At 33.0% G+C, this 14,499-nt stretch overlaps 1 protein-coding gene across 1 annotated transcript; it reads right to left on the bottom strand.

Annotated features, from left to right (window-relative positions):
- Positions 1-11,561: 11,561 nt before the first annotated feature.
- On the bottom strand, positions 11,562-12,444 carry LOC141717637 (high-affinity nitrate transporter 3.1-like). Its single transcript, XM_074519790.1, has 2 exons — positions 12,151-12,444; positions 11,562-12,061 (listed from the first exon to the last, which is right to left on the bottom strand). Exons 1-2 carry the CDS (start codon positions 12,419-12,421, stop codon positions 11,577-11,579), a joined length of 756 nt encoding a protein of 251 aa, XP_074375891.1. The 5' UTR covers positions 12,422-12,444; the 3' UTR covers positions 11,562-11,576.
- Positions 12,445-14,499: the final 2,055 nt, after the last annotated feature.

Genomic DNA, 14,499 nt, shown 5'->3' with positions numbered 1-14,499 from the left:
ATTATAGGCTCTGAAGGCTTTTGTGGAAAGTGGATATCCAACAAAGATTCCTTCATCAGCTTTTAGATCGAACTTTGATAGCTGTTCAGGATGAGTCTTGGGAACAAAACACTTGCATCCAAATACATGAAAATATTTCAGATTTGGCTTCTTGTTCTTTACCATCTCATATGGTGTTTTTCCATGCTTGTTAATGAGTGTTGCATTTTGAGTAAAATAAGCAGTCTGCACAGCTTCAGCCCAGAAGTAGGTTGGAAGCTTTGCTTCTTCAAGCATTGTACGTGCAGCTTCAATGAGAGTTCTATTCTTCCTTTCAACAACTCCATTTTGCTGTGGAGTTCCAGGAGCAGTAAATTCATGCTTTATTCCTTGGTTTTTGCAGAACTCTTCCATTATCAAATTCTTGAACTCAGTGCCATTATCACTCCTTAAAATTTTCACAGAATCTTTGACCATTTTATCCTGCTGTTTGACATGATCTATCAAGATAGATGCAGTTTCACTTTTTATGTGCAAGAAATACACCCATGTGTATCTGGTGAACTCATCCACTATGACCAACGCATACTTCTTCTTTGCAATAGACATGACATTTACTGGACCAAATAGATCAACATGTAGTAGATGATAAGGCTCAAGAATTGATGATTCAGTCTTGCTCTTGAATGAAGATTTTCTTTGTTTGGCTTTCTGACAGGAATCACAAAGACCATCAGGAGCAAATACTGACTTTGGCAGTCCTCTCACAAGATTTTTCTTGACCAGTTCATTTATATTGTTGAAATTTAAATGAGAGAGTTTCTTATGCCAATTCCAGCTTTCTTCAATTGATGCTCTACTCATCAGACAGATTGCAGAACCATCAGTACTTGTTGAAAGCTTAGCTTCATAAATGTTACCATGCCTGTATCCTTTCAGAACAACTTTGCCTTTAGATTTACTCACAATTTCACAGTGTTCTTTAAAGAAATCAACATGATAACCTCTGTCACAGATTTGACTTATACTCAGTAGGTTGTGTTTAAGTCCTGAGACCAGAGCTACTTCTTTAATTATGACATTTCCAAGATTGATATTGCTATATCCCAATGTTTTTCCAATGTTGCCATCTCCATAAGAAACAATTGGGCCAGCTTTCTCCACAAAGTCTGATAACAGGGCCTTATTTCCAGTCATATGTCCTGAACATCCACTGTCCAGAACTAGAATATTTTTCCTGTTGCCCTGCAATCATAAAGACCACTAATTATTAGTTTTAAGGACCCAGACTTGCTTGGATCCTTTGGCCTTATTAAGTTTGTTAACATTTGCAGCGGATTTAGCATCAGAGTTTATGTTAATATTTTTCTTATCAGAACTTACACTATCAGACTTTGAATCAGAATTTACACTAGAAGGAACAATGGAAACTTTCTTCAAAGAAGGTTTTATTTGATAATAATCATAGTACAAGCTATGATATTCCTTACAAGTATAAATGGAATGCCATAAACTACCACAATGAAAATAAGGATTTTGTGGTTTGTATCTAACAGACTGACTCTTAACTCCTGATTTTGAAGGTAAGGAGTTAATATTCTTATTCTTCCTGCAAAAAGAAGCCAGATGGTTAGAACTTCCATAGTTATGACATGTTTTCCTAGGAGCATCAGGAACAGGTTTATAATTATTGCTTTTATTCACACCTTCCTTTCCATTCCTACTTTTCCTAGGTGATTTTACCTTGTTTGCATTCTTAACATCTTTCAGCTTATGCTTAAGCTGCTTCTTTGTCATTAAGCCTATGTTCACTTCAGCTGTCTTTTCCTGTTTTAGTTTGTCAGAAGTTAATTCCTTTGTAACTTCTGATTTCTCATTTTCAGACTTTACAGTTACAAACTTAACAGGTTTTAACTTTGGCTTTTGCTTATCAACAGGCTTAATTTCTTCAGTTCCTATATCATTCTTATCTTCTCCATAACCTAAGCCCTCTTTCCAGTTTCCACTACTTAGCAAATTTTGAGTTGTTTTACCAGAGTTAGTCCAAGTCCTGATAATCTCTCTTTCCTTTTCTAACTCAGTTTTTAGAGATTTATTCATTTTTAGCACTTCATCCCTAACATAAAAAGCATCATCTCTATCCTTCTGAGTTTGATGGAACATGAATAACTCTTTTTCTAAGAAATCATTTATTTTCTTAAATGGAAGATTTTCAGAAGTTAATCTTTCACATGTTAAAGTTTGATCTCTATAACTAACAAACATGGTTTTAAGATATCTTCTCAATTCATTAATATCATCAGTATGAAAAGCATAAGTAGTCTGAGGTACCTTTGTTTCAGCAGCTTCAGAACTGCTCTCAGCACTTTCTTTATCAGCATTTGCCATCAATGCATAGTTTTCCTCACTTTTAGAGTCTGAGGTGTCTGTCCAACTTTTCTGCTTTGTGACAAGAGCCTTGCCTTTGTCACCCTTTACCTTCTTGCAATCAGGAGATATGTGGCCTTTCTCACCACAGTTATAGCATTTAACATTGGTGTAATCTCCTCTGTCAGACTTTCCTCCTCTGCCTTCAGATCTTCTGAAATTCTTCTTATCAGAACTTATGCCTTTCCTGGAAAACTTCTTTCCCTTCCTGAACTTCCTGTATGCAATATTTGTGATTCCTTTCACCATAAGAGCACACAGCTTCATCATCTCCTCATCAGCATCAGTCTCAGGCAAGCTTTCAGAATCTGAGTCATCATCATTTTCAGAACTTGATGACTCAGTTTCAGACTTTATGACAAGAGCTTTACCCTTGTCTTTCCTTGAGGAAGCTGCTTTGGGGAATTCTTCTTCAGCCTTAAGAGCAACTGTCCTTGACTTTCCTCCTTTCCTCTTGCTTCTTTGTTCCATCTCAAGCTCATGAGTCTTGAGCATACCATAGATTTCGTCAAGAGTTGTTTCATCAAGATTATAGTTGTCTCTTATTGTCGTTGCCTTCAAATCCCAGCATTCAGGAAGAGCTAACAGGAACTTAAGGTTTGAATCTTCAAGATCATACTCTTTATTAATCAATGACAAATCATTCAAAAGTTTGATAAATCTATTATATAAATCATTCAATGACTCATTAGTCTTTGAGTCAAAGTGTTCATACTCTTGAGTGAGTATTGTCTTCCTGTTCTTCTTAATTGTCTCCGTTCCCTGACACCTTGTTTCCAGAGCATCCCATATCTCCTTAGCAGTCTTGCAGTTGATTACCCTCTTTGACATTACATTATCAATGGCACTATGCAGTAAGTGTCGTACCTTGGCATCCTTAGCAATTGATGCTATATCTTCAGCAGTATAATCACTCTTCTCCTTTGATACGGTCTTTGCTGCTTCACCTGCAACTGCAACAACGAGCTTGGTTGGTTTGTGAGGGCCTTCCTTGATTCTATCAAGGTATTCTGGATCTGTTGCTTCCAGGAACATGGTCATCCTTACCTTCCATATGGAATATTCAGATGGTCTCAGTATGGGAATCCTGATAGTCTCATACCGACTTTGAATTTGTGGCTTCGGAGGTTCTTCAGTTTTGGTAGGCTTAGTTGGAGTTTCCGTGTTAGACATGATTGTGTATGGATCTTTAGCTGTATGTATGTTAACAGATTAGCTGTGATACCACTTGTTAGGTCACACACACTGTAGAGGGGGTGAATACAGTGTATAATACAATCAAATCGAACTTTAATATATTAAGTAACAGAAAATAAACTTTATTGAAACAATAAACTCTGTTACAGTATGGAACTGTTACCTCTCAGTGATGAACAAATATCACGAGAGCTGCTAGGGTTACAATGAATAATCTTCTCGAATATATTAACACCTTTAGTGTAAACCCTATGTCTGTGTTTATATACTACACAGTTACAAGATAATTGCTAATTGATATGGAATATAATTCTGCTTCCTAAAATATATCAATCAGATATCTTTTCTTCCAAGTATTCCATTCTTCACGGAATTCCTTCTTCATGCATATCTCTTCTTATGTTTATCTCGATCTTCTTTCCTTTAATCAGCTACTGTCCTTCTCTGATCATCCTTCAGCACTTAAGTTCTGATATCTAACTTCTGATGATTATCTCCTGATAATATAAGTACTGATATCCTTAACTCCTGACTTTCAGTATAAGTACTGATCAACAGTTAAGTACTGATTTGTCCTGTTAAGTAAGATCTGAAATCTAAATATAAATTATATTAGCCATGACATTATCATATATATCTAACAATATCTCTTGAATATCCAGTCAAACAAGAAGCCTAGTTTGAGTTATAATTAATTTGTTTATTCTTGTACTCGTGTATTCATATCAACTTTGTGTCGGGTTGTGGCAAGCTTGATTCCAAAGTATAGCAAGGTAGCTAGAAGGCTAAGGAATAGCAGTGGGCTAGGTAGCAAGGTAGCAAGGTAGCTTGGGAAAGGGTTTCTTTCTGGTGCTATATTTGTAATCAAGGAAAGACTGTAAGTTTTTTATTAAAGTTGATATAATACATTCACTATGCTAGTTGGCATGGGGACTTGGATGTAGGCCATAGACTAGGTGTAGGGGCCGAACCAAGTGAAAACTCTTGGTGTTCTGCATTGTTTAATTTCTTTATTACTGAATTTATATTTCAGTAATTTACTTTTTGCAGTTAAAAGAGATTGTCCCATACCCTGTCTCATTTGTAAAGGGACTGTCCCATTTGCATAAGATCAGACTGTCCCATTTGCCTTGACAGTTAGAATATTATTTTATCTATCGAGCCATTAAATTTCAGAGCACACTCCCTTGCTCGAGATATCGAGCAATTAAACTTGTCCAGACTCTCAGTGCCGGATATCTGTTGAAGACAAGGCGGGTGTGTAAATGTATTTATCAATTTGAAAAAAGGATTCAGCCACAGCTACAGCTGCTACCAGAAACTACAATTCCTGATGAGAGAGCTGGAGCAAATCCTATGAGAGTTGACCTCCTTTTCTATATTCTGAATAAGTGTTACAAAGAAGTTTGAGCATGCTGATAACGTGAATTAATTATATATGACCTAATTTTTAATTCAATGTAGGAGTGTGTGACATAATATAATTGACTTAAATTTCATAAAATCATGAATAGAGTTGATGAGGATGCTAGCCAAGAGAGTTGATGTTGGTCACAAAGTTGAAAAATTAATTTTATCCTTCTTTTGGAGAATCAATACGGTACGGACAACATGATCAAAACAAAAGGTATCTGCTACTATCAATTTTTCAGCAAGTTTGTACTAGCAAGGCACCCCCTTACTGGAAGACCAAACTTTTAAAGTGAAAGTTACACACTTGAATACGTAAATTAAAACTTTAAATTGATGTAAAACGTGAAAATGTGATGGACTGAACAATCTTTGTCGCGTGGGAGTAAATTAGTATCGGTCAGCATACGTAAAAGCTTACTCGTATTATCTATTTCCTGCCATTTCTAAATTAGTCCTGTTTATCTCATGTGATGTCACAACTTTATCTGATTTCTACGTTAGCTTATCTTAGGACACGTACCTCCGGTCAGTTCTAAATTAGCACAATTTATCTTACACCGTTATATCACCTCATGGTATTCCGTCATTACCTCAATTATATTCTACATTCACGATTTAGAGTATATTTTTGCTCGACTAAATATCATCTTATCTTTCTATTACTTAAAAAATGTAAGGCGTGTGTTTTATTTTTTGCGGGATATTTAAAATATTCAATGTGTCAGTTTCATTTTTTCCGGAATATGACATCAACCAGAGAAATATGTCATCATTAACAAGAAAAGATCACTAGATCTAATGGATCAAACCACATCAGTAATTTACTTCTTGTTTCCTCTTTTTCTTTGAAATTTTCCTTGATTTGGTTTTCTGCTATCATATTCATGACAAAAATTTCCTTGATTGACTGACTAGTGACTGTGTTTTGTGGATGACAAGTTCAACCTATGCCCCCATCCTTTTGAACTCCATTAAGTGAAAATACAAATTTATTATACATTTCAAAATACTCAGTCACAACAGCCGAAGTTAAACACTACATTTTCAACAGGTAACACAATAACAACCGGACATAAATTACCATAGAACTCTTAGAGCACCCACAATGGGGGTTGTTTATAACATTGTTAGCTGACTGGATAAGATTGTTTGCCATGGGAGAGGTAGATTGTTTCATAAATTGTTATCAAAAGTTATTCAACTTGAACAACCGATGTTTAGCATTGTTTGATAATATTTTAATCAAAAATTGGCCACATCAATATCTATGACTTAGAATTGTAAACTTGCCATACATTAAATAATAATAAAGTGGGTGCTAAACAACTTTGTAGAAGTTGTTTAGCGTTGAGTAAATTTAGAATAAAAATTGTTAGAAATAAATTTGATGAGATGGAGGATGTAAACAACATTTTAAGTTGTTAGGATTGTGGGAGCTCTTAAGTGCCACTCATCTATCCCTCTCCACTTATAAAAGATCTGTTTAATCTGTGAGATTAAAAAGTTTTATTGAAAAAACGTGGGAATCGAACTCGGTTGCTTCATTTTTCTATAAAACCTCATACCACTGAAACATATTGTCACATGTGGTTTTTATCATAAACATAATATGTAATAATATGTAAGTGTGCTAAGAAATATTTTATTTAACTTTAAAGATAGCTACTTGAATTCCGCAAAAAAAATGATAGTTACTTAAATATTTGTACAATTAATTTTAAAAAACTGAATTCCAGATATAAAGTTAGGCATAATACATAAATGAATTATTATTTTATTTATTATTATTTTTTAGTTTGAAAATATATCTCATATATTTTTAACAATTTTTTATTATAAAAAGTAATTAAAATGTATATATAATTTTTAAAAAAAATATTAAAAATAAAATCGCCTATATATAAATAATCTAAATTGTTACTAAATATTTAGATAAGTTCGAATTATAATGAGTCAATGAATTTTAGTTTATTTTGAATTTGAAATCAGAATTTGGCCCATTGTTCAAAAAATACTACAAATTTGACTACATGACTAGACGAAAAACATTGTCACATTTTACGTTTAGTAAATTTAAATTACAAGTTCGACGAGAATATCTTACCAATAATGTGAAATTTTTTGATATCTTACATTAATATAAATTAATGTATTTGAGATATTTATAGGATCAAGTCAATTGATTATTTGTATTAAAATTACTAACTTTACTGATAGCGCAATAGTGTTTTGGGACTTGTCCCGATTTTAAAAATATTTGAAATTTGATATGAGATCTCAAGAAATTTGTTAAAACTACGATGATATATTAAATCAATTTATTTTTCATTTTTCACTTTAAAAAACTAGCATTTTAAAAAGAGTTCTTTTAGATAAACAATATTTATTGATCAAGATAATATTGTACAAATATTTTGAATTATTTTAATATTTTGGATTATTTTAATATTTTGAATTATTCAAATAAAATTTATATCTATACTATATTGTAGCATTCGATTCAATACATTTTATACTATTTAATATATATATATATTATTCAATAATTTGAAGGAATTAACCAGTTCAACTAATATTTATAAAACTTTATCGAATTAAAAAATATTTAATTTTAGGAAAATAGTATACAATATTATCAAATTATTATATGAAGAAATATTAGAATTGTAATGAAAGAAACTTAAAAATAGTTTAAATAATAATATAATTACAATTTTTCCTTCAAATTCTTGAAAAAAATTATGAACATCAATAATAAGTCTTACAATATATAATTTATTTTTATGTTACATGATTGATACTCGGTCGCGTAAAAAACAGATATGGATTGTTTGTTAGTGATAATGTGAATACCATATATAAATTATTGCAATTTTATTTATTACATAATTTTAATTTTTGAATAATTATAAATACATGTTATTTAAGTAATCAATTGCCTCACTAGATATTAATATTGATTATACATGTACATAAATCAGATATTTAGCATATAAATAGTTGAAACCATCGTAATTTTCTAAGAAATGTAACATACGATAATTCACATGCTAATATAGACACATATAACTTAATCTTATTTTGTTAAGAGCAGTGTAAAAAACTAACATTTTTCCAAACATACATACGTTAAATTTCAAAAACTAACAGTTTTCATTAAAATCGACTTTTATATTAACAGTAGTGTAAATTTTATATTATTTTATATTATGATTGCAAGTAATTCTGAATTCAGTTATTCATTTTTTATCTTTTTAAATTGAGTAAATTAATTGTAAGTTAGTATAAAACTCAGTAATAATATAGACCAGTTATATAGTTTATTTTAATGAAATTCAAAATTTTTGGTCAACTCTGTATTCAACATATATGTTAGTTTTAACTTTTTCTTTGTAAACATACCAACGACATTCTACATATTAAATTTATTTATTTCATTTTAAACGTACAGTGACTACCCTGTTTATATTCATTCATTAAATACAAAATTATACAACGCAAACACGAATATATATATATATTACATGTGAATTAACCGGAAATTACATCAAGAAGATATATTACATGTGTCCTCAAATTTCCATTTTCTAACATACCTATCCCCACTTCCGTCTCAAACACTAAGAACCTATCTGTCTGCGCACAAGTTCTATCTCTCATTAAATCTTTATTAGCTATTAGTCGGATAGTACGATAGTTTGTATTTTATTTTTGAATGTAAACTTATCAATAAACTTAAACTTAAATTTATTAATGTTATGAATTTATTTTCTTTTGCAAATTATTAATTGTTTTATAATAAGGGGTTGAATCGCAGACTGATTCGCAATAATCGCAACCGTAATTGACGCGATTAATCGGAACCGCAAATATGGTTGCGAATGACGATTTTCTGAAAATGCTCTTCATTAGTTTGGTTCAACTTTTACCCCAAATTGATTCAATCCGAAGAGCGTAGAAGCAAATTTTTAGAAATGAAAGTCACCCCACTCGAAGACATAAAATAAAACTTTAAATTGATGTAAAACGTGAGAGTGTGTTGGACTGAACAACCCCTGTCATGTGGGAGTGAATTCGTATCGATTGCATAGGTAAAAGTCTATTCGTATTTAGGGCGGGCGATTCAGATCGTTTCTTGTCCTTTGGTGTGGTGTACTTTCCTTTGGTGCGGTGTACTTTCGTAAGGTAAACATATATCCGACATGGTTAGCATTCATGTATTAAAGGGTAAATATATATTCATAACTCATTGTTTCTTGTAAAAAATAAGTAAATGAATATATATATATATATGTATTATAATTTTGAATATATATATATATATATTAAAAATATATATTTACATATAATGGTATATTTTTGGATATGTAAATGGTATATTTTTGGATATATTTTTTATAAATATATATATGAATTATATGTTTATATACAGATAATATTACAAAAATATGTTTGTTTATATTAATGGATATATAAATCTCTTATACGTATTTATATATTTATTCATAAATTTATTTTATATACTTTCGTGTCGTATCGTGTACTTAAAAATAAATACATAGCGACCCATTTAGACTTCGTGTTTCATCGTGTTGTGTAACCAAAAGTTGAACACATATATTCATTTATATCGTGTTGTACAACAAATTGACTGCTTTACTCGTATTACTTGTATCCCGCCATTTATAAATTAGTACCGTTTATTTTCCGTGATATCATAACCTTATCTTATATCGCCATTATCTTATTATAATGACACGGAGTACCTCCCGTTATTTCTAAAATAGTATCGTTTATCTTTTACTGTTATCACCTTATGGTTTTTTGTTAGTAGCGTATCATATATCATACATGCGGTAGAGTCCTTTTACTTGACTAAATATTTAATATCGTCTTATCTTCCACACTGTCACCTTGTTAATATATATCATTTAAAATATCCAAGACGTCAGTTTCATTTTATCCGAGATACAACATCAACAGTAGAAATACGACATCATTTACAAAAAAGATTTACTAGATCTGAATGATCAAACCAAGTTGGTCGATTCTTCTCTTCTTTCTTCTTTTTCTTTGAATTCTTCCTTGATTTGGTTTACTATAATATTCATAACAAGAATTTCCTTGATGGACTGTGACTAGCGACTGTGTTTTGTGGATGACAAGTTCAACCTTTGTTCCCTGTCTTTTTGTGCTCCTTTCATTAAAATTACAATTTTATTTTATATTTCAGAAAACTAACAACAGCAGTAGTAAAAACACTACATCCTCAATAGGATACACTCAGACAGAAACCATAGAAATGCCCTTAGCCATTCCCTCACTTTTGCTGCGAAACTCTTGCCTTTCTTTTCTCCAAGTAGAAAAAACCAGCCAAAGACACTTTAAGCACACAGATGCAATATCAAGGGACGCATGGCGTCCCGTGATTGCATCTACCTCAAACAAACTAGTTTTCTTAGCATCATCAGTGGCTTGGCCGTAGGCAACTTCTTATTTTAGGTGGCGTATTTATCGCGTTTGATTTGCGGTTTTAATTGTTAATCACAAAATTAAGGACCGCTGACACTTATTATTTATTATGTAAGACTTTGTGCACTTCACACACCGTTAGGTAGCAAAGTTGGAGAAGAATATGTAGCTTATTACAAGCTTCCGCGCCATCGAACAGTGTGGAGACTGAACAACCTTGTCGTGTGGGAGTAAATTAGTGTCGGTCAACATACGTAAAAGCTTACTCGTATTACCTATTTCCTGCCATTTCTAAATTAGTACCATTTATCTCACGTGATGTCACACTTTTATCTTATTTCTACGTTAGCTTATCTTAGGACACGTATACCTCCGGTCAGTTCTAAATTAGCACAGTTTATCGTACACCGTTATCACCTTATGGTATTCCGTCATTGCCTCATTTATAATCTACAATCACAATTTAGAGTGTATTTTTGCTCGAATAAATATCATCTTATCTTTATATTACTTAAAATATCTAAGGTGGCGTCTGTTTCATTTTTTCCGGGATATTTAAAATATCAAAGGTGTCAGTTTCATTTTATCCGGGATATGACATCTACCAGAGAAATATGACATCATCTAATGGATCTAACCACATCAGTAATTTACTTCTTATTTCCTCTTTTTCTTTGATATCAAAATAACATCTTATCTTTATATTATTTAAAATTTATGAGGCTGTTTCATTTTTTCTTTCCAAGGTGTCGGTTTCATTTTATCCGGGATATGACATCAACTAGAGAAATATGACATCATTAACAAAAAAGATTACTAGATCTAATGGATCAAACACATCAATAATTTACCTCTTTTTCTTTGAATTTTTCTTTGATTTGGTTTACTGCTATTATATTCATGACAAGAATTTCCTTGATTGACTACCTAGTGACTGTGTTTTGTGGATGACAAGTTCAACTTATGTCCCCCATCTTTTTGGAACTCCATTCATTGAAAATACAATTTTATTATACATTTCAAAATATTCACAATACCCGTAGTTAAAGACTACATTTTCAATAAGTAACACAATAACACAATGAACACTACTTTTGCTGTGAAATTCCTCCCTTTCTTTTCTCCAAGTAGAAGAAACCAGCCAATGACACAATGGAGAAAACGGAGAAGCACACAGAGGCAATATCGAGGGACGCATGGCGCCCTGTAATTGCCTCTACCTCAAACAAGTTAGTTTTCTTAGCAGCATCAGTGGCTTGGCCGTAGGCAACTTCTTTATCCTTTGCGTCGAAAACATAAGCTCTGACAAAGTATGTTGCCGAGGGGGTATCTCTTGCTATAGTCCAGATAAAAGAATTAGTTGAAGCATTGTATGGTTTTGTCACAATCTTGTGTTGACATGTTCTGTCCTTTTTAAGCTCATCTTCTGTTTTGCGCCATCCACGGTCTTTTTGACTGATGGGAGCATAACAGAGCTTCACCTTGACAGTCTTGTATGCCGAATCTGTTCCAGCTGATAAGGTTTTGTTCAAAGACCATGTCACTGTGATGTTTACTTCCCCGGCTTTTAATACTGCAATTCATTTCAACCAATTATTGAACAAATCCATATTAACACCAAGCGAAAAGATATTAACAATCATAACTGCAATAAGTACATACCTTGCCCGGCTTTTGGTGATGATGTGACAAGAAGAGATCTTGGTAGGGCAGATAGAGTCCCGCTAGCATAGCAACTCAACACGAAGAAGGAAAGTGAGGTTAGAGCTAAAAACAGAATAGTTGGGAGCTTCATGATTGATACGACAATTTCTCTGAAGGATATCAGATAAGAGAAGAGAAGATGAAGAGATTGATTTGGTTTATTTAGTGCAGGTGATGATGCTTTATATAGAGGTACTACTAAGTTATTTTTTAAAATCACAGTGGCCATCAAGATTGATCAAGGGGTACGGTTGTGCCGATACAAAAGGTCTGTTTTCGGAGTTTAATTAAAAACATTTGACTTTGATTTCTATTATTTATGTACCATTATATTAGACAGAACATTGTTGAAGGCACAGAGACTTCTCGGTGTTTTACAGTGGTTAAGCAAATTTTTTGTTTCACTGGCAAAAGTTATCGTCTGTAATTTTCTTGGCCCCTTGGCCGTGCAAGACGTCAAAGGTCATGAGTTTGAATCGTCTATCTCCTTTGCTGGAGAAGCTATATTCTCCGTAAACTAATTCAATAAAAAATATGTAACATATCTGCCCACAGCTCCTACTTGTGCCACGCTCCCAGATGATCATATCAAAATGAAATGACTAGTCCAAACTCCAAACGACCTAAACTTAAATCGCCAGAGTCAAACTTACATCGTTTCAATGTGGCATTACCGCGAACCAGAAGTAATATTGGGTAAGCGTTTTTACGTTTTACATTTGTTGATTTGTTACATCTTAAACTGTAAATTTACACAATGAATGTTATGTTGAGACTTAGAGTGTGGTTTTGTCTGTCATTCAGGTCTTGGATGGAGTTTCCTTTGCGATATATGACTCGAACGGAAATGACTCAGTTTGATTTTTGTTGCAGAACTTAATCATGCAGCATGCGGATCATTCTGCGGGTGATTTTATACATCTTCTTCAGGGCTTGCTGAGATATGATCCTTCTGAAAGATTAACAGAAGCCCCAAGACACTTATTTTGCCCTGGTGATAATCTCAGGAGATGATAGATGATAAAACTCGGTGAATCACTGCTGATTGTGTTGTTTGGGTGATTTTATATTCATACGTTGGCTGGATATTCCAAGAATCTTGATTGCAAGCTTAGTCCGTTTAAGGAATAAGGAGTGTTTTCTGTACAGAGTACACTCCCCAAATGTTATTAAAGCAACAGCTCCACCAAGTCCTTGGCAGAATCTCCCTTGCTCGAGATATCGAGCATTCAAAAATCTCTCTCTCTCTCTCTCTCTCTCTCTCTCTCTCTTTCTCTCTCTCTCTCTCCCCCTCTCTCCCTCCCTCCCTCCCTCCCTCCCTCCCCCCTCTCTCTCCCTCCCCCCTCTCTCTCCCTTCCTCCCTCCTCTCTCTCTCTCTCTCTCTCTCTCTCTCTCTCCCCCTCTCCCTCCCCCTCTCCCTCTCTCTCCCTCTCTCTCCCTCAGTGCCGGATATCTGTTGAAGACAAGGCAGGTGTGTAAATGTATTTATCTATTTAAAGAAAGGATTCAGCCACAGCTACAGCTGCTACCAGAAACTGCAGTTACCTGATGAGAGATGTGTAGCAATCCTATGAGAGTTGACTTCCTTTTCCTATATTCTGAATAAGTGTTAGGAGTATGTTATCAAGAAGTTTCAGCATGCTCAGGACGTGAATTAATTATATGACCTATTTTTAATTCAATGTAGGAGTATGTGACATAATATAGTTGACTTCAATTTCTTAAAATCATGAATAGAGTACAGACATGAAGGGATTTGTATGAACAACAAAAGAATATCCTTGTTTAGCCTCGGTGTCGGATAAAAATGCCGTGATGATGGGGTAGTGTTGGGAGGAAAAACACATACAAGATTCAATATGTCAACAAAGAGTATGTGCATAAAATATATGACGCGGAAAATTTAAATCATGAGTTGTATTATTAATTAAAATAATTATCAATACTATACAATCAAAACTAATACATTCAAGCCTAACAATACTTAAGCATATGTTCTCGATTATCTCTCGAGCGATGCTTAAGTTCTCTTATGCGATACTAAAACCAACTAATGCTCAAGTATCTCTTAAACAATATATAAGACAACTATATTTATTAAGCATATCTATCAAACATTTGAACATTCTCTTAGACGATAATTGAACCAACCAATAATGCTCAAGCATTTTCACATAATGTCTAAGACCGGCTACATCTATTAAACTTATCAAAACATAATACGATTATGTATACATAAATATCCAAAACTTAGTAGTAATTAAGACATATCTAACCTAATTATAATAAAAATTGTTTCATATAATT

The sequence above is a fragment of the Apium graveolens genome, chromosome 4 (assembly GCF_009905375.1).
Source record: "Apium graveolens cultivar Ventura chromosome 4, ASM990537v1, whole genome shotgun sequence".
Classification (NCBI taxonomy): domain Eukaryota; kingdom Viridiplantae; phylum Streptophyta; class Magnoliopsida; order Apiales; family Apiaceae; genus Apium; species Apium graveolens.
Note: the sequence above shows the minus strand (reverse complement) of the source record. Positions and strands in the feature narration are given on the sequence as shown.